The 23,614-nt window shown below is 40.1% G+C and overlaps 1 protein-coding gene across 2 annotated transcripts in view; it reads left to right on the top strand.

The window, feature by feature from the left end:
• The window catches only part of ADCY5 (adenylate cyclase 5), a 226,402-nt gene that overhangs the window by 119,216 nt on the left and 83,572 nt on the right, over window positions 1-23,614 (top strand). For both annotated transcript variants that reach the window (XM_009943400.2, XM_075430846.1), the window contains exons 2-3: window positions 12,663-12,812; window positions 17,973-18,094. In XM_009943400.2, coding sequence (XP_009941702.2) covers window positions 12,663-12,812; window positions 17,973-18,094 — 272 coding nt within the window. The remainder of the gene's footprint in view (window positions 1-12,662; window positions 12,813-17,972; window positions 18,095-23,614) is intronic.

A 23,614-nucleotide genomic window follows, 5' to 3' on the forward strand; every position in this document is an offset into this window, starting at 1 on the left:
TCTGTTTCTGCATCCTCCTGACTTTTCATTGCATATCTGGAATCACAACTTTCATCATCCTTTCACTTTTTCTTCTGTTTAGTGTTATCAGCTCTGCAGCAGGTTGCCTATTAGAACGTTTGGGCCTTCTGTGCACCAGATGATGTATCAGTTATCACTGCTATCTGTCAAGGACCACCTGCTTTGCCTTTGAAGGGGTATCTCATACTTGCTTATGACTGATTATCGTAAAGCCTTAAGAAGTGTTTGATAAGATATAATTAATCATTTTCCCTAGTTCTATCTGTCTTAAGTTGATAGAGTTAAACTGATAAGAATAGAGAACTGGATCCAATATCTTTATCCTATCAAAAGCAGCTTAGAAGCTCCCTGTTGGATTTAGACTGACAAATGTTATCACATTACAGTAGCATGGCAAAGAACCAATCTATGATTTCAAACCACCATCATGGAACTGATCACACACTGAAAGATTTTACACCACTTTATACCATTTTTTATTATTATGATCTCTTGAGAAACTGTTTATTTGTTTTTATGTGGCTCTCATTTCCCAGATGTAAAGGCAATAACCGTACCTGATTTTCAGTAGATAGCAAAACCTCTCTCAGCTATGTTTTTCCTCTTTAAGCAATTATTTATCCAGTTATCTTCCACGTTTGAAGTATTTTTCATAAACTCATTTTGTTTTGAAGTATACTAATAAATGTCCACATAATATAAGTGCTGATTTGTGAAAGGCTTACTAGGCAAGGCCAAGTGCACAGGTACTGTATTCTTGGAAATGAAAAATCTAATGCCATGATTAAATATTTAAGCAGTAATGCAACAGACAATGATGACAGGGGAAAGTAGATTGCAAGCCAATTTGTTTATCATCAGTATTGTCCACTCCAGGAAATATAAGTGTCTCTTTCAGATATACAACGTATATAATATAACAAAAACAAGTACTGCTATTCAATGCCCTTTAAACTTTAACAGAATTGTTGTATTAATTTTTGGATACAGCAGTTTTTTAAGAGGCAAGTGGGAAATGAACAAAATAGTCCATGAGGTCTCTTAGGTCCTTTGCTGTCTTGTTGTCATATAACAAAAAAATTCTGAAAATACGTACTCCCTATTTTTTTCTGTCTCTCTTCCTCAGATTAGGTTACTTTAAATATTCATAATTTAAAGTCCAAAACTATATTGTACAGTATCCTCTTGGGGAGGTTAGCATAATATTGGGTCTATTTTAAGTTCTCCTCAGAAAACCTATTCAGCTGCATAATCTCTTGTAATGATCTTTGGGAGAATAAAAGTACATGCTCAATTACAGACTAAAAATTTCCCACTAGCTACAGAAGTTTGGATTTATTTTCTTTATATCCTGCCCAATTCTCAGCAGACCCAGCTTACTTCAATTGTCAGAATTCAAAGACTCTTCCAAACTGTGCATCTCCAGCGAAGTGAGATTGATTTGTTTGTTTCTGTTAAACATTTGAATTTTTACAGTTTTGTAATATCAATATTTTCAGTATATTCATCTTAGGCATCTGACAGTGAGAAAAAGCAGGTTTAAGATCCTAGCAAAAATGACCTTCGGCTATAGTAAAACTTGATTCAAGAATCCAGCTTCCTGCCATTTCACAATGCTTACAGAAATTAATGATGCAGTCTTGTGGTATGGGACTTGGATAATGTTTTCAATACATACGCCTCGAAAATACACCTTGAAATGTTTTCCTTCGGATACTGCAAAGCAATTAAATCTGTGCCCTGTAATGCACTCTGTGAAAAGCTCATGTAGTAGCAGAGTGAACAAATTGTGGGGACTATCAGAAAAGAATGAAGTTCATGCTGGCTAATTTAAAAATGTTCATTTGGTCTGATCCTGGAGTTGTGAGGCCGTGCATTTGTGTGTGCGTTTGTGGAAAGACAGGACTGGGGACCTGAGCAGAAAGTCCAGGGTGGATAATATGGAGAGTTACCATATAAAGAAGGCGGAATGAAAGACACATGTGGAGGGAAGTAGTGCAGCTCCAAAGGCAGAGGGAAGAGGGGTTGTGTTTAATGAAATAAAGACAGGCTAAACTGTGTTGTGTAATTTATATTATAAACAGAGCTGGTTGTAACCATTGTCGTTAGGTTGTCTTACACTTGCCTTTATAAAAATAATTCTGAAGAGTGTTTAGAGCTTCACTATAAAATTTTTATTGTATGACTGTAGACCTTTGAAATTCAGTCTGACAAAGCTGAAGGCCAAGGAATGTGCCTTCAAGCTGTCCGTTGTGCTTATTTAAAATTTGGTTGGGAATTTGCCTACTGATAGTTTTTGTGTTGTTGAAACAAAATCTGTTTAGAGATCAGTATGCTTGACTGCTCAAGCAGCCAGACCGTAAGATACAGTAACAGATCTCAGACTTCTATGCTACCTCTGTCATTTGGAAGTAAGGTTGGTTTACTGTAATAGCTGGCAAAGCCACACATCAGCTTTTAAAGGAGAGTATTCAGCTGTGGTCCAGTCAGATCCCTTACACATGGACTGGCATATCAGTGGTGGCTGTGCACAGTCTTTGCTGTCTGCTATGAATGCTGCTCCTTCACTTCATCTGGTACAAGCCACTGCTTCAGTTCAAGAGTTCAAACTTTGCTGGTGGTGCTTGGTAAGTTTTGTTTATTAAAAATATAGGTTGCGGTAGGGATGTTAATAGGAAGGAGCATAGTTTGTGGGCAGGCTGCTCCAGCTTGATTTGAAATCCAGCAACAGAAGAAGAAGGAAGGTCTTCTTAAAATCAAAACCCAAAAATCCGTCTGCATTCCATTCTTGCTCCAATTTTATATTTCTTCTGAGACAAACAAGCAAAACCAACCTAATTCACCACCTCACAAAAACACACATTCTAAATGCTTGGGAAATAACAATTTTTGCATCTTACAGACCATTTTTAGGGCACTCATTTCTGCCTGCTGAGCAATCGGATAACTTTTTTTTCATAGATAAACAAGATTTTCATGTAACTAGATAAATATTTTTGTTTTCCCAGTGACCTGGAGGTGATGCTTGTTCTTAAATTACTGTGAAAGATAAGGGATGATGCACTGCCTGTAGCTGAGTCCAGGCTCCCAGAAATATTCCTAGAAAAATTAAGGACCAGGGTGCACTGTGATGAGGGGGCAGCAGAGGGGTGTTGATCTTCATGATTTTGCTTATTTTGTACGAATATTTTTTCTCGTAGCCATTGAAAGAAGCCACAGGTCTTGGGAATATACTTCTCTGTAAAATGTGTTTGCTGGCAGCGTGTAGGCTGCTGGGAAAGGCAGAGCACCCCTTGCCAGGAGGATGGAGAGAGCAGGTAGTGACAGCCATGGAGGTGACTGTGAAGAACTGGGATCCTGCAGGACGGGCTACCGAGGTCTCTTCTGCTGAGATCATGTAGGTGAATACTGGCTGCCAGGCACAAACTGATCAAAACAAAAAAAAATAATGCAGAAAAGCAAAGCAAACAAAATCCTGATCCCATCATGGATCAAATCAGCATATGTATTTGTTGAGTTAGTTACCATATACTAAAGGGAGTTTCATGTGTTTTTCAGCGTAGTGGACTAATTTTAAGAGGGCCTGATAGAAAATCTAAGCATTTGGCTTCTTTCTCTCACATTTCTTCCACTGAATAGGGAAGGAAATAGGATATAAAAGATGAATCAAGCATGTTTCTCGACCTTTTTCCTCACTGATTACAGATTCCTTAGCTTCGGAGGCACTGTGGAGAATCTTGAAAGCATAACCAGGCTTCTTAACCCAACTTCTATTCAACTGCAGTGTTGTCTATTAACACCTTTTACATAAGACTTACTGTATTGTCTTACCTGAACAGTTCCTCCCAGTTTGGGAGCACATGAGCAGGTGGGACTGGCATGAAGACAACCCAAACTCAAACGTGCTTACAGTCATTTGCAGAACAACTGATTTTGCTGGAATATCAGAGCTTTGCTTAATTTTCTTAACTAAAGTAATTGTCTAAATTGCCTAAGCTATGATGCATCTGGACAAATTTTGTGCAGTTGTCAAAATTATCTTGACATACCTTGTGTGTGAATATGTTTACCCAACGACAGCTGTGAATCGTGCACAGACACACTAGGAGCTTTCATCCACTTTTGTGACCTCAGAGAGATGTACCTCGTGTTTGAAGTCCTGTTTGAAGAGCTTTTACTTCAGTAAGATTGTATTTGGTTTCTGAAGTCTTTGACACAGAGATACCTCCATGGCTCAGAAATAATCACACTTCCAAGGGGGTGAATTCACTTGTAGTACAAATGCATTTTCACTAAGGTCAGGTTAAGTGCGCTGGAGCATTAATCAAGCCCCAACTAACCTACTGTGCATTATTGCTTCTGAGAGCTGCGGCAATCTCAGCCCTCCATTTCTAGCATGTTGTTCTTTCTGGAGGTTGCCACAGTGGATTTGAAACTGGCCAAACTTGAAGCTTGTGCTTAGCTCTCTGTGCTGAGGAGAGGCGTCTGGCTGGTGTGCCATCTCTTAAGATATGAAGCCATTGGAGTTGAAGGAAACAGCCTGGTTGCAAAGACTTAAGAGGTGATAATTTAAATAATAAAGCAGGGATTGAAATGTTTAACAGGGGAAGGGAAAGGGGAAATGTCCCTGCTTCGGTGGATGAAGCCCTCCCCTAAGTTGTTTCAGGGTCTCACTCTTGCATCCCGGGGCCACTGGAGCTTTTCCCTCAAGTGGCAGCTTCCAGTGCAGCCGTCTGTCCTGCTTAGCCATGGACTGTCAGCTTGCTTCATCCGGTTCACCATCAAGCATCCTCACATGACAATCAGTGCTGATTCATAGCTCTTAAAGTATGTGAAGTGTGAAGATGCACAGAAACTTTCTTGCCATGGAGATTCAGTCAGGATGGACGACAGCACCCGGTAATCTCCATCCCTACTATTTCATTCCTGGCGAAGGGCAGCATTCCTTCCCACGGGGCTGTGCCACCATGCAGAGGATGCTTTGCTGGGATCGTGATAGAGTTCCAGGAAAATTTAGACACAGAAATACTTCTTTTAGCTGGTGTTATGCCAGGATTTTGTCAGGACAGTGTATTCTTGTCTTCTTAACCTTACTGCTCTGTAACCAAAGAAAATAGGATGTCACTGAAATCCCAGCAGAAAAATTAATTACTGAAACAGTGATAGGGAAGCAGAATTTATCAGTTTGATGTAGGCATGTTTCCTCTTGAGATGCTTACTAAAAATACATCCGTATTGATAATGTTTTGTTCTTTAATAAAATCAGGGTTTAATGGTTTTAATTGCTAAAAAAAACCAAATCATAAGTACTGTATTCTGCATGACAATAAGAATATCAGTGGGAAAGAATGCATGGAAGGTTTGCAATTACAACAATCAGTAATTTAATTAAAGTGTAGAGTAAGGCGTGAGGCATTAAAATTAAGAAAGCAGCATCAAACATTTTGATGTCCTCTGAAACAAGTGGAAGAACTGAAAAATACAAAAAATCTTAGTTTTTTGCTCTGGATGAGTGGTGTAGTGCAACCATGTATTTCAAAGGGAAATCAGATAATCATTTTTTATTCCAAAGAAAGAATGAATTTATATGGGGCAAAATACTTGTTTGGCTTTCCCCTGGGAGAACAGAGCATCACATCTAAGAGATCAACATATACTGGGGCTGGAAAGGTGAGATGACCACTGAAGTACACAGAGTGGATAGCTTCAGTGTAATGTTTTTATTGACTGTAATTCTTGAACAGAGACATTCACAAGTGGCATAAGGGGTTTTTTAGTGTTTTCAGCCACAATGCCACTGCTTTGCTCTCAGCAAGTAACTTTATGCTGAGTATAGAATCTAATTGAAAGATTAAAGTAGACAGCTTTCACTGCTTGTAGGCTTCCCAAATAGAAGGAATATGCAAAAAAGTTTCAGAAGTATTTCTGCAAAGAAATTTTGTGTTCTCGACATCAACTGAAGAGATTTACTGCATATCTAGAGCATCACTCTAATAAATTCTGCTACTTTGGGATAGTTAAACTATCCTGTGACTTAGGGAAGCATTTAAACTTTCAAAGGGTAACTTCAGTAGCACTATTCATGTGCATAAAGCACACTTAGAGAAGTCTTTGGAAGATGGTGGCTGTAAGCAGTTTTCTGTTCTGAGAACCATGTAAGTGGTTGCTGCACAGAGGCAGCAAAACAACGAGGGAAGACACCATATAGCAGATGACACCATATAGCAGATCACACCAATTTGGGTGGCAGTGTCGATCTTCTTGAGGGTAGGAAGGCTCTGCAGAGGGATCTGGACAGACTGGATCAATGGGCCAAGGCCAACTGTATGAGGTTCAACAAGGCCAAGTGCCGGGTCCTGCACTTCAGTCACAACAACCCCATGCAGCACTACAGGCTTGGGGAGGAGTGGCTGGAAAGCTGCCTGGTGGAAGAGGACCTTGGGGTGTTGGTCAGCAGCTGGCTGAACATGGCCAAGAAGGCCAACGGCATCCTGGCTTGTATCAGGAATAGTGTGGCCAGGAGGAGCAGGGAGGTGATCGTGCCCCTGTACTCGGCACTGGTGAGGCCACACCTCGAGTGCTGTGTTCAGTTTTGGGCCCCTCACTACAAGACACTGAGTTGCTGGAGTGTGTCTAGAGAAGTGCAATGAGGCTGGTGAGGGTTCTAGAGAACAAGTCTTACAAGGAGCAACTGAGGGAGCTGGGGCTGTTTAGTCTGGAGAAGAGGAGGCTGAGGGGAGACCGTCTTGCTCTCTACAGCTACCTGAAAGGAGATTGTAGTGAGGCAGGTGTTGGTCTCTTCTCCCAGGTAACTAGCGATAGGATGAGAGGCAATGGCCTCAAGTTGCTCCAGGGGAGGTTTAGACTGGATATCAGGAAAAATTTCTTTACTGAAAGAGTGCTCAGACATTGGGACAGGCTGCCCAGGGCACTAGTGGAGTCACCGTCCCTGGAGGGGTTCAAAAAACATGTAGATGTGGCACTTGGGGGGATATGGTTTAGTAGGCATGGTGGTATTGGGTGGATGGTTGGACCTGATAATCTTAGAGGTCTTTTCCAACCTTAATGATTCTATGAACTTCAGAAATTTTGTTCTTAGACTCTGGTGTTTTGATGTAATCTTTTGTTGTTGCAGTTATTTCAAGTACTCAGTAAAAGTACTTGTCACATTTAAAGTAAAAAACTCCTCGTAATTTCTTCACTAGTACTTATCCTGTTCTTTACTGGCCAAACACTGGGAGAAGACCATATGACTAACTGTTTAATTATCTTTCTAGCATAATCTACAAGTTTTCACTGTCTTAGTACTCTACTAGTTGTAGCTCTGGGAAATGAAAGATGTTGTTGTATATACAGCACAAATACATGAGTAATTTGATCTTAGAGACAGCTGATGTTGTCATTTGTTTTAATTTTCATTATGCCTTTGGCTCTATAGCTGCTCCAATTTTTTCATTAGAGAGTATGTAAAGAGGCAATAGAGGGTTAATTGCTGTTCAAGGAAAGTGTTTAAAACACAGCACCAGCTATACCTTATAACAACAACGTTTTTTCGTATTTGTGCTTTTTATCTTTAGAATTTATCCATACTTCCTGTTCAGGATTGCACGCATAGGTGCTGTAGAAATATCTTGGAGAGTTTTTGTAGTCCATCATATTTTTGTTCTTAGGTTGTTTCAGTTAAGTATTAAAGATGTTGTAATAATTTTTCAAGGTTAAAAAAGGAACTCTCAGAACTAAAGCTACTTTCAGTGTCTGCCCCTGCAATTAATAATTGGACCAATTTGTCAATTCATTATACAACCACTATGAAATGTATTCTAGAAACTCAGTCGTTATCTTATTTTAACCTAGCTGTTGCACTGATAACTGATTTAACAAAGAATATGCTACTGGATGACTATCATGAGAGCTGGAAAGCAAGGCAGAGCAGTGTCACGCTCTGGACAGAACGGATAGGTAGTTTGTTGTTTGCTCTAGATGGTTTTGCATGACTTTTTAATCTCCATGTATGTGCTTTCCTTCTCCTTGTGACAGTTTTACTGCACCACACCAGAAGCTTGAATGTAGTTGTTTTCAAAATGAGCCTTTATGAAAATATCAAAACAATATTTTGATTTAAATGAAAAAATAGATAGAAGAAAAAAATACTGATTAGTGGTGTTGGAAACTAACGGAGAATAGCCTAGTGCTGTGATCTCAGAACAGAAATAACCCCAAGCCGCTGCAAGAGAATGGACCAAAGCAGAGTAACTTAGGAAAAACCAGGAGCTGTGTTTTTTATAATAAATGGTGATATTCTGAGGAACACGGCCCACCTTCTCATGTCAGTAGCCAGCATTGTTTGCTCTGGCAGAGGTAGGGAACTAACAAGATTTATCTTGACACTATCCCTCTTAAGCATGTTGTTGTCTCTTAATTACATATTGAATAGCATCTGGTGTTTGAAGAATAATCGAATAGAAACACAGCAGGGAGAAGCGTGGCAATATTGATGCAAGCTGATACATTTTTCAGTTTGTGGTGGTCTGAAGGCTCTCCCCTGGTCACTGAGCCGTCACGGTTCTTCCTCAGCCTAGCCTGAAATGCCTGAAACATCAATTTTGTAACAATAGTGTCAGGCCAAATTTAGCTCTCAATTTTGATTTTGTAATACCAGGTTTTCATAACTCCAAGGACACGTGGAACTAAACTGTTTCCAACTTTCTCTTTTTTTCTTTCAGTCATCAAGGGAAAAAATATTGAAAACAGTTTCCTGCAAGAGATTCAACAAAAGCAGTGTAGTGCTCTGTTTGTGCAGTGAAGTCAAAGTAACTAGAAACTGTCTAGTCTGTTTTGTGGTCTGAGATTGAGTGATCTGTTATTTCAGTGGAACTAAGAAGTCGTGGTGGTGTTTGAAAGCCCCTCGTAGTACATAGCTTTTCCTTAGGTACTGAATCACCTTTAACGAACTCTGCCTCTGTAACACCAGGAGAATAGCATTCCTCTGCCACACGCAGATGCTGTGAGAATAAACGTGTGAGTTTATGAAATACTGAAAGATGGCAATACTGCAGGCAGGCTTAATAGCTTAACTAGGAGTTATATTTAAGTGAAATAGTCTTTTATAAACCATTATTTTCCAAAATCAGAAGGGTAGGGATCTTCTCAGCCTAAATCTCTAGCTAGACAGGGGAAGGAAATCAACTACAAAATAGACAGCTATATTTTCCCTTTGCCTTGAACAGCTCTTCAAGCACAGATTGTCTGAAATAGTTGCCATAATATGTTTTTACTTTTCACACCGTGGAGCTTAGGGAATCAGTTTTTTATTATCTACATCATCTCTTTCCTCCTGAGACTGAAGCTGGTTACCATAGCAAAATGGCAAGGAAGCTGATAAGCAAGTAGTACCATTTGGCAAACAGGATATACATTTATTTTATTAAGACAGAGGACTGTGAAAAAAATTAATGGGACTAGAAATATTTTTTCTTTTTTTTTTCTCTATTTTATTTTTAAATACCTGTGAAGAAAATTATCGTGAACAAATATAGAGCAAAATGCTCTTGCTCGCATAACAAGTGCTACTGCAAATAGTAGGAGCTTCAGTTTTAAATCTCTGCAGATCTTTGATACTTTCAACATTACACTGTAATTTCTCCCCCTATGTTTCCGAGTGTTGCAAAGATGCCATACTGTGAATTAAATGAGCTTCTTCTTAACAGAATAAATACGGATGTCTGTCCCCTGCTACTTAAAAATTACATTACAATATAGTTTTTGTTTCTAATTGATGAAGCATGATCATCTGATTCTGTCTTGTAAATCAGTCTGTGAAGTCCCTTGGGTTTGTATAAAATGACGTCAGTAGGTGCTGAAAAGTTAAATTGCTTTGCGTTCCACAAACATTATCAATACTGTGAAGCCTCATGGTCTTTTTTGTACTCCCCTTTGACAATGTTGGTCTCTGTGCACAATACGAATCGTGTGCCTTGAACTGTACAGCTTAGCTATTTAAGGCATCATCATGACAACAGCATCGTCATGGGTAGGCGCCACTGGGGGGACTTGTTGTTAGCACCAAGATATACCCAAAAGAGCTTGTTTTCAGGATGGAGGTGTTCCTCTTTTCCGTTCAGTTAACTCTTGATATGTTACCTGCCATCTAAACCACATATTGTCTCCTATTCATGGTGCAAGATTCGAGTCACTGTTTTGGGGAATTTGTTTTGGGTTTGTGCTATTGACTGTAAGTGAAATGAAGTCTCAGAGTCCTGGGATTAAAAAAGAAAACTGTGTAGTTCCTTAAAATCTCTGTGCTCTCAGTTTTATCCATTTCAGATATATGGTGCATTCTTATGCTGTTTTGTATGCCATGACAAATTTTCCACTTACTGCACAAATGAATAGCTCCAATAGAGAGGATTTGGGAGCCTTGCTTTAATCCAGCCATGCAAAAGGCGCTATTTAATGTTAACCCCTTTGAGCCCATAGTAACCGTATTGAACTTGCAGAAGTGTGAGTCAGGCTGTGAGTCACAATCAGTGCAGCCGTGGAGCAGGAATCAGAGTAACTCCTAGGAAAACCCTATATCTGCTCCCTTTTTAAGCTGTTCCCTCATTATAATAGGTGCTAATGTTTTTTTTTATACTATGGGGGGATTTTTTCATCCTGAAAAATTATCATTATCAGCCAAAAAATGCCATCCAATGCCCATTGCATGCAGCACTGAGTTAGGGTAACTGGGCAGGATCTGGGTGCGAGTTGGCTGGTGTCAAATCAGTTTGGGGGAGAGATGGAAGACCTTGGATCTGGCAGGATCCACCCAGCCTTAGAAAAATTTGAGTGAGAATATAATTGTGAAGAGAATGTGTGAGTTTAGGATCAGGGCTTATTTCTTGTTCGTGTGTGTGACCTGCACCTTCAATAGCCCTATCTCTGTGTGAAGTGTAGACTCCTTGGATGCAGGGAGCAATCTGTAGGGGATGAGAACAGTTTCCTCCTTGGAAACCAGTTATCTGCAAAGACATATAGCTAGCACTGGTAATAATCCCCAGTGGCTATCTATAACCTGCAGGTCATTGTACTGTAGTATGATATGTAAGTGTGGGAACTCACTGTGGGGACATAGCCCAAAGTGCAGCACTTTGATACAGGAGCTTGGGAAGTTGGAGTGTTGCCATCTACTGACATCCATCCACAGGGAGAAGTCCCTCAGCTGGCTGTAGCTTAAGGTGTTGCTTCTTTTGAGCTGAAAGATGAGATTCTTCTGCCTAAATCCTCTCTCAGGGCAGAATTGTTCATAAAAGAATTGTTGCTGGCCTTAGCGCATGGATGTAGTCAAAGAGTTAGAGTAATCCCAGTGGGGTTTCTCGGAGAGGTTGCTGCTCTTCGAGATGTGGGTCCATGTTTGACCTGCGGGCAGCTCCTCTCTCCTGCCCAGTGACCAAGTTGGTGTGGAGAGTCCCGAGCACCTCTGTCTGCTCAGGGCTGGAGGATGCCCTGCACCCCTCCTTCCTTCAGAACCTGGCCCCGGAGTTTCAAGGAATGTGCTGGTCTCGAAATTACTTTTATCATTCTGCAGTAAAAAAAAGTAATAAAGGCGAAGGCTATATTTGGACTCGTTAGGGAATAGACCAAAGATCCCTATTTTTAAGAATCTTGCAGGTCTGACAGTCTTTCCCCCTAGAAGAGATGAGACCTGTTTCAGATCAGTCTGTCCTCAAAGGGAGATCCAGTACAGCTTGTGCAACTCTCAAAAAGTTTTGCTGTGACTGACCTCTGCCAAGGGAAATGTTTACATGATACCATCAGAAGCAATTATGAACATTTTGTATGAACCAAATGCCACCAGTGGACATGGATATTTTTTTTTTCCCTTTTATTGAAAAATAGTTGGGAAATAAAAGATTGCAACACTAGTTTTCAGAAAAAGTTATGTGACAGCTTCCTTACAAAACATAACCTGTGTGGAAGCAGAAGAGCGATGTAGCTTTTCCTTCGTGCTTGTTCAGGCCAAATATACTTCAGACTTAACTCTTTCTTCAGTCATGTTCACAGAAATGTAAAAAATGGGGTTTTTTTAATCTAGTAACATAAAATTTTGAGTTGGAACTAGATTAAAAAAATATTCCAGTTAGTCTTAAACCTTGTGAATACCAAAATTTTCCCTTCAGTATTTTATGCACTATTTCATAATAATGGTTTTATGTATCTTTGATATGTTTTCAAGCCAGATATGTGGGTACACAGACATGGAAATATTTATGTTCCTGTCAGATCTGTCTGCCTAAGTCTTAGCTGACAGAGCAATGATGCATTTTTAGATAGATTTTTTCCACAGTAGTTCCAAGATACTGGATTACCAAAAGCAAGATTACAGTATTACCAGTGGAATTGTGGGGCTTTTTTATCAGTGAAGTAATACACAGTATTAAGAACAGTGTTAAGAACATGTGTTTGAGGCCGTATATAGAAGTTTTCTATTTTAAAAACTAGATAGGTAAAATACAGTGGAATTAAGATCTTGAGGTTTGAGCATGGCTTGGATTAAGGAGTCGTGGAGGGGGCTGGGTTCTGGCTGGTGCTTTGTTACTGGTGGCAGGTTTGCAAAGCATAACCAAGTATTTTTCTCCTTCTTTTTTTTTCTTTTGTTGCAGCTAGTCTCCAATGTTCTCATCTTCTCCTGTACAAACATTGTAGGCGTGTGTACCCACTACCCAGCAGAGGTGTCCCAAAGACAGGCTTTCCAGGAGACCAGGGAATGCATACAAGCCAGGCTGCATTCTCAAAGGGAAAACCAGCAGCAGGTAAGAGCAACAGTGGGAAATAAAAAATGAAATCGCTGAAGCAAAATTAGCATGCAAGTTGTTCCTGCAGGATGGGATTTGCAGGCGTCTTGCTTCTTGACTAATCCAAGCAAGAACAGCCTGATGGTAAAGGGCAGGATTTTTAAAGGTTTGAAAGAGAGGTCACGGGAGTATTTCTTCCCCAATACCCTGATAGACTTCTCCGCAGACATCAACAAATCCTGTGGTCTGTGCGCTCTGCGGATTAAAATTACACGGTACGCAGAGAGTCTGTGTGGGTTTTTTGCACCCATCATTCAAGCCACGTGTTGAATGCACATGCAACGTGCAGGTTTCAGATTGACCCTCTTTGTAAGGTCAAAGCATGGTGTGTTTGTCAGCAAAGCCACTGCCCACAGGTATCTCTTGAGCATGTTTCAGAAGTGAAAGGTAAAAACTGGCCCACAGAACATGCTTTCCCTTGATGCTTTTGAAGAGGGTCCTCTTCCTGCCCTTCCCAAAGGTTCCTACCTGCTTGCACACCTCTGTATACCTTATAGGCCTCAAGTGAATTGTGTTTGTTCAAAAAGTAAGATCCATCACCAACTTCAATATATTTTTGCTATAAAAAGTCCTGTTGCTGCCACTGTACAGCCTATTCATCAAGGGTACCGAATGTATCCGCTCCCCTAATTCATTCTTGGATTCTCTTGCAACAAATCTCGTGTCCTCAGAATTAGATACAAAAGACCTTTCTGGGCAGCTTGACTATTCCCTCGCTAACACACATCTCTGCCCTGCAGTACATCTTGTAGTGGTCTGTCCAGTCTAATCTGAAATGAATCATGAAACAGAGCTTCCACTCTTCCCTAGGGAGATATCTCAGAGCTTGGTTGTGGGTTTGGGGAAGAGGTCAGTGGAATGAATCAACTGGAGTGTCTTTGCATCTCTGTGGCAACACAGCTTAATTTTCCCTCATGTCTCAGCACATCTTCATCTATGGATTTCTCTTTTGGCAGTGTTTTATGAGGTACTTCTGGCTGACAGACTTGCTGTTTAACCCTTACCGTGAAATACTGTGTACACGTGCTTCATTTTGTTGGTATATATATGAAAATGAGATTCACACTCAAGGCTTCTTTTTCCTTTGTAACAAATGTAGTCTCAGAAAGATGAAACGAGCAGCTGCTCTTCCTTCCACACCTTGAAATGGAAGAAAGGATTGAGCCAAGAGAATACCCCATTTTACTTATTGATCACAGCTCTGTCCTCCCTGCTGAGAGACTGCCTTAGCAGCATGGCTCAAATGCTTGTGCTGGATTTAGGAGCTTCTGTGTCAGTAGTTAATGAAAAAAGCCCTGACAATTGCCCTACCTTTATGCCTTTTTCTTCTCCCTCTCCCCAGAAAGTACTATACAATACAGAAGAAAGCCAGGGTATCAGAAATACATGGGTCAAAGCTGGTCACTTAGAAGTACTCTCCAGTACTTCCAGCAGTAACTGTGGGTCCTGGCAGCTGGGGACTCTTAATAAGATTATTTGTTGCTACAGCCTGCACTGACGTTGATCTCCAGGTTCAGTTCAGATGCATCCCTATGCATAATGCATTGAGATAATCTTGAGGTGACAGCAGACACAAATCAAGGCAGCTCTGCCCGCATCTGGGAGAGCCAGTCTCCAAACAGGGATGGAGGGAAAGACAAGTGCATAGCCCAACACTGTTATCCTTGCTTGCCTGTTTCTGGAGATCTGATGGTGATCCTGTGTACTGTTCTCTATTAAAGACAGGCAGATTATCTCTGGTAAAGGAATATGTATTTTCCTATATTAAACATTTACCACCACCCAAAATTAGCAAGAAAGTAAATAAAAATCCAGAATGTCCAATGCAGAAGAGAGACTTCTTGGGATTTCATTATTTGAGATAACCTAGGGCAGAGCCATAACAGGAATCACTGTTGCTTGCCCAGAATAAAATACTCTTGGATGAAGAAACAGATGTTCTTCACAAGCTGTAGCTGGCAAATACTTAGGATTTGAGTAAGAGATGGATTATCAGGACTGCACAGTTTTACTTCTAGCATTGCTTGTCTGAAAAGTCATTGTCTCTTTTTTATTTCTGCATCACTTAACTTGTGGTGAAAAAAAGTGCTATTAAAACTGAGGACAGAGGTATAGTCATAAGACACTAAATATCTGTAGTGCTTTGGAGTTATCTTGGGAGAGAATGGCATAAACTGTTAAAATTCCTATGTAGTGCAGAGTTGTCATAGGGATATATGTGCCCATGTATACATATATCTATGTGTACGTAAGTAAACTGAATAGATCTGTATTATACTCTTTCATCTGTGCCTATTCTAGAGACTAGTGCTCCTTGGATTGCGTTTGTTTAATGTATAATTCAGTGGAACTATACTTGCATCTTATTTTGAAGTGAGAATTATATATGAATTTGCTCTTGCTTTTTTTATCAGGTCAAACTGCTGCGTTGTTATACTTGTAAAACAGCAGTCCTAATCACCTCATTGGTGCGTAAGAAGTGATTTTATAGTGAAGGCTGCAGTACTTTCTAGTCATTACAGCAAAATGATAATTGTACTCTAGTGGAGACTTTAATTTCTGTGCTCCATTTGAAATAAAACAGGGATTTTGTTGTTTTGAAGGCCTTTTAACATGGCTTGTGCTTTACAAAGGCGCTTGTTAACAGCTTCCTCCTGTTAGCTTCAGAGGCTATTTTCAGCGACTGTGATGCTCCCAACAAACAGAATAAAGACAATGCCCAACTCTGTAACATGGCTCAACTTCCTAATTAGTTGCTGCATGAAGGGATGTTGTGTTACATACCTTTGTTTCGCTGGATAAGTCTATCTTGTTCCCTGAATGGTGATGGTTTAGAGAGGTGCTAGTTCATCTCCTGGAGATCTCAAGTGTCTTGAAAATATTGGTGATTTAATCTGGCAAGTGCCTGTGGTGTCAGGAAGAGTAGGGGGGGGGGCTCTCAAGCAAAAGTTACCCTGAAACATATGTGAAAATCTCTTGGAGTACTAGTAGGAGAAACTTGGTCCCCTGAATGTGTCCTTATTTTGTAAGCAAGTAAAAAATAAACATCCCTCCACACTCATGCGCCTACAGGGAATGTTCCAAACTTGTGGGTGCCCCTGAACTTCCCGTTAAGCTCCAACTTATTTAAAGGATGTGTAAAATCACACGTAAAATAGCAGCTTTCACACATTTGAGGATGCCTATTATAATATGCAAATGAAAACAGCATATACACCAGTTACTCTGGAAAGCATACAACTGTGTTGTGCTTCTGCGCTCAAGGAGTACGCTAGTAGCTGACAGAAGCCTGAGGACACATGCATGATTCATGATCTTTTTTAAAAAAAAATTTGGATATGTAACTGTTAGCACCTGCAGTATGCTAGTGAAAGTGAGAGTTTTTCTTTAAAAAAAAATGCTTTTTTTCTTTTAAAAAAAATGCTTGCTTTCTTTAAAAAACAAGCATCTTGTCAGGACTGCTGCAGTTTTGAGCAAAGGAGATAGAAATGCCTCCAACACATCTTTTTCCATGTTATTACTACCTGTTCAGAGACCAGAGGCAAGAATCAATCCTTTAAGGTACACACTGAAGGGGGGAAAAAATAGGAAATGCTGGGCAGTGCCATAGACTATAAAATGTCTCAGGGCATGCTCAGCAAATTTCCAGTGAATTCGTCTTCCTTTAGTTCTCCCAAACTTCCTCTCTCTCATTAGAGGAAGAAATAAATGGGGAACTTCCAGTTAAAACTAGGAATTAGAAACCAGGAATGTGTCTATAACTGTAGTATGGGCAAGCGGTGTGGTGACGTAATTAGTGCAGAATTGCTGACTCGTCTGAGTCAGGACTGCGTTTGAGCCCTACTGTTCCCTATGTGGTTGAGAACTAATGAGCTGCTAGATAAGGTTAGGGACATTCGTTTCTGCCATTTTGTGTCTGTGTCGTCGGGAAGGAAGGCCCTTTTCTTCCCCCTGCTCACTGCAGGTAAAGAAAAATAACAAAGACAAGAGCGACACAAGCTTTTGGAATACTTCAGCTATTTCAGAGCACTGCCTGCAGGTTGGAGCTGATCCCAATGGAGATGCTCCCCGCCTTCTTCAGCCGTAGCAAAAACTTCTTTTGAAGTGCAAGAAGTGTGAGTAGGAATAAAATGAAGGTCTGGGCAGAATTTCTCAGGTGTGATTCCTGAAATACACAAATGCATCCCTGGGGCACATATTACCTGCAGATTTAAATTCTATAGCTTCTGCATGAAAGTGCCACCAAATTTAGAATAATAACAAGCGTGGGCTTTTGTGTGAGTTTTTAGGAAAAGTAGCAGAAAGTCATCATTTTGTCGTATAGCTTATTTTTGCCTAGCATGCAAAACTGTATATGGAACAGCTTACAAAATAATGTTATGAAAGTCACACTCAATCTATTACCAGTAAATAAAAGTGCCAAGTGAGGGTGGAGAGCAGTGAATTGTTGATGACAGAGGTGGTTATTGAAAATGCTCTTGTAGGTGAGTGGGTGGATTTACAGGTCTTATTGGGCACTAATCACGGTTTCAAGTGTGGAAGTATAATACTGCATTGTATAGTTGGGCTAACTTTTCATTCTAGCTTTATCGGGGCATTCCTATTGACTTATTAGCTGCTAAGAACAGGTTTGTGCCTGTTGGGGGAAAGTGCTTAGATGATTAGATAGGAAAGGAAGGAATTTTAAATGGTGCCCAAGGGTGTTAGGATATCAGTCCTCTGGTGTTATGTGAAAGAGCACTTCGTGGTGGTGTGGAGAGGCTGTGTGGGAGGTCAGACAGTAAAATTTATGAGAGTCCTTGCAAGAATGGTGCACAGGCACTTTTTGAGTTGCATGGTTCCTTCATTTGCAAGAACTGGCAACCATGGATCACAAGCCAGTGCAGCTGGGATGAAAAATCATAATTTTTCTTATAAAATCATTGAATTTTTATTGTGGGGTTGGGGCAGAATAGCATATGACTTGTTAGGGCATCAGCTTCTGGGTTGATGGAGACCGTTTCATTTGGTACTCATCTCTCACCAAACTGATGACTCATTTCTCCCCAGTAAAGAACAAAGTGTGTTTGTTAACTGGGCAGCAGGTGTTTTAATTGGTTCATCTGTCTGACTCCACAGGAGCGTCTCCTGCTCTCTGTACTTCCTCGACATGTTGCCATGGAGATGAAAGCTGACATTAATGCCAAACAGGAAGATATGATGTTTCATAAGATCTACATCCAGAAGCATGACAATGTCAGGTAAGAACAGCAGCCCGTCTCCCGACTGCTGGGGAGGAGGGCCCCTCCCAGTGCTGGGCACTTAACACCCAGGGATGAAGACAACAACACATAATCTAAAATAAGTGTAAAGACTCTAAAGTGTCACCAGTTGACTTTTGAAAGTTTGTTGATAGCATGGGAGGAGGATTGCCACATTCCTGCAACATCTTCCTTTGAGAAGCAACTTTAACTGATCTCTTTCTTAATTTTTTTTTTTTCTTCTTCCTTTCCTGGAGTGAGTCTCGGGGGTTTTGAGAAGGTGGGATATTTGGGGTTAGTTACTTTTTGACAGTTACAAGCACCCTTCTGATAAGCCATGATGGGGATGCAAGTTAAAGATTGACAACACTTTCCATGGGGTGAATTGCAGAGCCCAGCTGAGGTTCAGATCACCTGGAGTGGTCTCTGGCAATTTGGAGTTACAAGCAGGGGGTCCATTAGTGACAGCCCTTGGCAGCTACTCAGTCACCCAGCGATGTGACGGTCCTTGGTCTACCTGGATGAGCAGAAGAAATTAATATCCAATCTCTGGCAAGTCATTGCAAAATCAAACCCAGTCCATGCTGCTGTGGTAGTTCAGCCCCATGAGCTGCTGAACATCACCACGTTCCCGCTGTCCGCTTCCCAGGGAAGAGGCAATAAAGTAGTGCTTTAGTTGCTCAGTATCTTTATGGGCTGCGGTTACAAAGTTAAGTTTAACTTAATCTTGATGCATTTTACCTCTGCTATTACAGCTGACCTCTTTGGGGATCACTTATGTCTCTGCTAAGCCAGGTTCTGGAGCTGTGTAACAACTCTGTCAGTCCATAAATACTTCTACTGAAACACAGTGACTGGGGGCAGAGAACTTCCCTTCTTCCCTTCTCCGTCTCCCCTTCCAACAAGAGGTTTTCCTATAAACTGTTTGCGTAGCTTTCCTTGTTGCATAGCTTTAAGTTTTTTAGTGAATTATATTTTCTGATACTTGCTGCTTGACAAATAAAAGTGGATTTCTTACATCTCTAACATACTGTGACCTGTCTCCAATAGATGATGCAATGAAATTCACATGAAATTTTGAAGCATTTGAAAACATTTCCTTGGCATTGAGGGTCATGGGCAGAGGTAATGTACGAGGAGAAAATCGGGAGGAGGTTGCTCACTGTTCAGTGTAGTCTGATATAAAATTCACTGAAATCAGAGCAAGTCTGTGTACTGGCTTGGATGGGCTACGGTTTTGCCCTTCATACTTTTGATTGTGTCTCAGCAAACAGATAAAGGTCCACTAGCAATACTGAAGACAGAAACATTATCAGATATCAGAAAATAACGGTTCAGTGATGAAAAATAAATAATATGCATATTGTGATGAAAGTGAGGGGAAGGGGCCATCCAGAGTGCCCTCAGCACAGTATGTGCTACAGCAGATGAGATTAGCTTTTGTGTCTTTACATTCATTTTTTCCTTGATGGCACTGAGCTTGTTCAGGAAGGTGTGTATATTTCTTGTGGTAGATGCCATATGTGAATTTTCTTAATAGAGAAATTACTTTTTCCGATACTCAAAGGTCATCTTGACATTCAGACTGAACACAATTCGTTAGATATGACATGAGACTAGTCAGTATGGTATTATAGTCTTTCACATCAGTTTCCATATGTCATTATTTGCAGGTTTGAAAGTTGTTTAGTGCAGTCAAATTTTAGTAAAGATTATTACCTCTTTAGGATGGTACTTATTTGAAATTTTAACTATATCACTAAATAAACAAAAATAAAATTTTACAAATGAACAATTTTAAAGCGAGAGGGGAATCTGATCGAACAATTATGATTGGAAAAAGTATCCCAAAGATAATGGCTGGTGTGCAGACATGGAAATCTCAAAAGATACAACAAAAAAATTACACATAACCCCAAGTATAAAAAGAGAAAACGGTTTTCTATGACTTTCAGTTATGGCTGCGAAGTAAGATGAAGGGTGAAATGGGTATATGCACCAATCAGTTCCTTGGGCTATCCTGATGGGAAGCTAACAGGAAGCTTGCAAACATTGAATTTTCACATCTTGCGTACTTAATGAATAACATGAACATTTCTGTATTAGATTATCTTCTGCAGCCTAAAAGTAATTTTAACTTTGGTCTTCATGATAATGAGTGTTAGGAATCAAGCCCTTGCAGGTGCTGACTGTCTCCAGTGCAAAGGGAGGCTGAGGTCTCAAAAGAGCTTGCAAGGGGAAACAACTTAAATGATCTCTTCCTCAAAGTATGGACTTTGTTGTCTGTGCCTACAAGGTCCTAAATCAAAGCTCACTGAGAATGTGGAAAAAGCTGGAAAAGGGAGATAAGAAATAGGAATAAAACAGTATATGTACTGGGAGCAAATAGAAGGTAACTTAGGAACATCTCATCTTCATGTACTTTAGGGAAATGAATAGCTAAGTAAGAATATTGAAAAAAGGAAACATGATTTGGAACATATGACTCATTTCACACTAGGAGTTCAGCCTGGAGCCTTTGCTCTTGCCTGGGTGCACTGAAACCGCCTCTAGTGGGGATGATTGCAGATGATTTTGAAGCATTTACGTGCACACAGAAATACACTGGTGGTGGGGGGTAGTGTCTTGATGATGTGGATTAATGAGCTGGCTAAATACAAGCAAGCATGCTCTTTACTTTTCATGGGGAAATGCTCAAGGGGAGGCTTTTGAGATGAGAATGCTCCAAGCAATTTTGTTTTGTTTTTGTCACTATTCAAAAATGTCATAAGATCTAAGTTTCTATGAGCTAAAGGTTATTGTGTCAAGGCAATTGAGAAGTATGTGGAGTCGGTGCAAGGGTGCTGTGCCCAGCCATTGAATCTGGCTTCCTGTTGATGATTTATGAGCAGGAGCATTTCCTCCGCAGTTCATAGAAGTGGGAAGGTCTGTGTGTCTGCACAGAGGTGCGGGTTTCCCTCCTCCATCAGCTGTATCCAGCGATTCTCTTTTCCCACTCTCCCAGATTAGTGAAAAAGGTAGATAATAAATAAAACTATTATGGAGATGAATTTTCATGAGCTATTCGTTTAAAAGTTTGATTGTCATTGTAATGCCTGGAGCCCGAGATCTTCATTTTTACTGGATCTTCAGGGTGAGGTAGCTCTTCAATTTCACAGTCAACACAGAAATGATGAGTGTCACTGACACTGGAGGTTTCCATCCAGCTGGGTTTAACTTTGACCTTTTCAGCTTGGGAGGCACAGGAGCACAGCCTTGTGCACTTAGCTTGGTTTGACATTTTGTGTGGGAGAAGTGTTTTACTAAATTCCGTTCCACACAAGATTAAATATTTTAATTTTCAGGGATGATTGGGTCTGGGCTTTTGGAACCACCTCTAATTTTAATTAAAAAACAAACCCAAACCACTCTACCAGCAGAAAAATTTATTCTAAAATTATGTGAAGTTACTGTGTGGGGATTTTTTTTGCTGGTTTAAAATTAGGAGTCTTTAAATGAGCAGTTCTGCTGCGCTATGCTTAGTTTTTGATACAAAGTTACCTGCTTCTTTTTTTTAAAAAAAAAGATTACACACTTCTTTTTTTGAGAAAAAATAAGTCAATTTAAAATCTGTGTAGAAAAGAGATCTTCCTCAAGTGCCAGTAGTAGGCCTGTAAAACACAGCCATGACCCTTTAATAAGGGGCAGTTCTGCCATGATACTGCTTACTGTGTTACACTTCTCTTACAGGATGGGTTAAATCTCTGTTTGGGGAAAGATCATGTTTTTATGCAAAATACAGTGGACTTTCTGACATGAATGAGTAAAAGCAAATCTTTTTAGAGCCTTATCGGGACTTCCTGTGAATGAGTTCATAATCTCCTGCTTATTGTTATGGAAAGTAAAGTTCAGAGACTAATTTATCCACAATGAAAATATAATTTCCTGTCATTTTTTTGGCAGCAAAACTTGTTTCAGGATTGTGTTCTTCTGAAGAATTTAGGGTGATGACGAAACTAGGAGGAAGAGTTTTGAGGTTAATACACTATTATTTTGTGCAAATGAACAGAACCTTTTAACAGAGGACAAAACTTTTTTCCATCCTGATTTATTGAATGAGAATTAACTTTGACAAATCCAGAACCTCAGAGAGCGATTCGACCTTTCCCACGTGTGTGTGTTAAATATAAAGTCTATTGTCAAATGCAATCAGGAAAGGAGTTCCCAAGACCATACAAGTAATTTTGGGTAAACAACAAGGTGAATTATGTAACTAAATAGGTTCATGTTATCATGAATGAGATTATGCCTGATAGACAAACCCTAAAATACACATAGATAATATTTTTTATCTATCATGCTTCCCAGGCAGAATTTTAAATGTTTCACATTACTATTGCTATTAATAGTATCTCACTGCAGTGATGGCTTCAATGTTATCTAGGTTTGGACAAATATAGTAATCTCTGTGCTATAAAAGGAGGTTTGAAGTCCTCTGTTAGGGAAAAAAGGTTGGTTTTGTCATTGAAATTGCTTTGATGAACTGTTTCAAGAAGCTTATTTTAGGGCTGGCATCCAAGCGAGGTGAAAGTGACAGTTTCCTCTCTTCTCCCCTTCACGTAATTCTTATGAATCATGTACTCAACAGCACTAACCTGATCTCAGAGCTTTTTAAACATCTTGACAACTTGAACTAAACCATTTGCAGAAGGGAAACAGTCCATTTACTTTCAGCTTTGTAAACGAAAAACATTTTTAGCTAGTTTTCTGATTTAATTATGTTCCAACACCAAAAATTCTCCCTTTAGAAATGACCAAATAGTTGCACTTTGGCTGACTGTCAGGATATGCAGACCAGCCGTGTCAATTTAACCTATTCGCCTTACAGGCGTTGTGATGCTTAATGGGTTGCTTATGAAGTGCATTAAATTCTTAGATTGCAAGGTGCTATGTAATCACGTGCTATGAAATTTGTGAAAATTTCAACTAAGCAAATACCTTTTTCCTCCCTCTTCCCACTGTTCTGGCACACAGGACTTCTAGTCTTAATGTTTCTTGGTGTTAAAGGACTTCTCAATATAAATAGCAGTACAAACCTGGGCTCTGATTGCAGCTAGTAGGAGGGTTCCCAGGGTATAGCTGTAACCGGACATATTAGTGCGGTGGTTCGCCAGAGCAATGCACTGCTTAGGGGTGTGCTCTTGTTGGTGAGTATAGGTATGAGGCTGTTTTTTCTGGCTTGCTAACAGTGCCTTTTGAAATGCTAAATGGGTTTATAATGAGGCATATCCTACCAGGCCTGGGTTGGACAGGGGGTTGCCTTTGGAGGTGGTTATGCCAATGGGCTGGTTTTGTTCAGGAGCTCATCCCAATTTTGTTTTCATCCTTTTTTATGAGAGGTTATTGAAGCTAAGCAGAAACCAGTTTAATTTTACTGTCTTTAATTAATAAAACTACAGTAAGGTGTGTATAAATTTCTGATAGTTCTTCCATGGATATTTTCAAAGATTTCCCAAATCTTTTTCCTCAGCCAAACTTTAT

The sequence above is a fragment of the Opisthocomus hoazin genome, chromosome 9 (genome assembly GCF_030867145.1).
Source record: "Opisthocomus hoazin isolate bOpiHoa1 chromosome 9, bOpiHoa1.hap1, whole genome shotgun sequence".
In the NCBI taxonomy this organism is placed as follows: Eukaryota; Metazoa; Chordata; class Aves; order Opisthocomiformes; family Opisthocomidae; genus Opisthocomus; species Opisthocomus hoazin.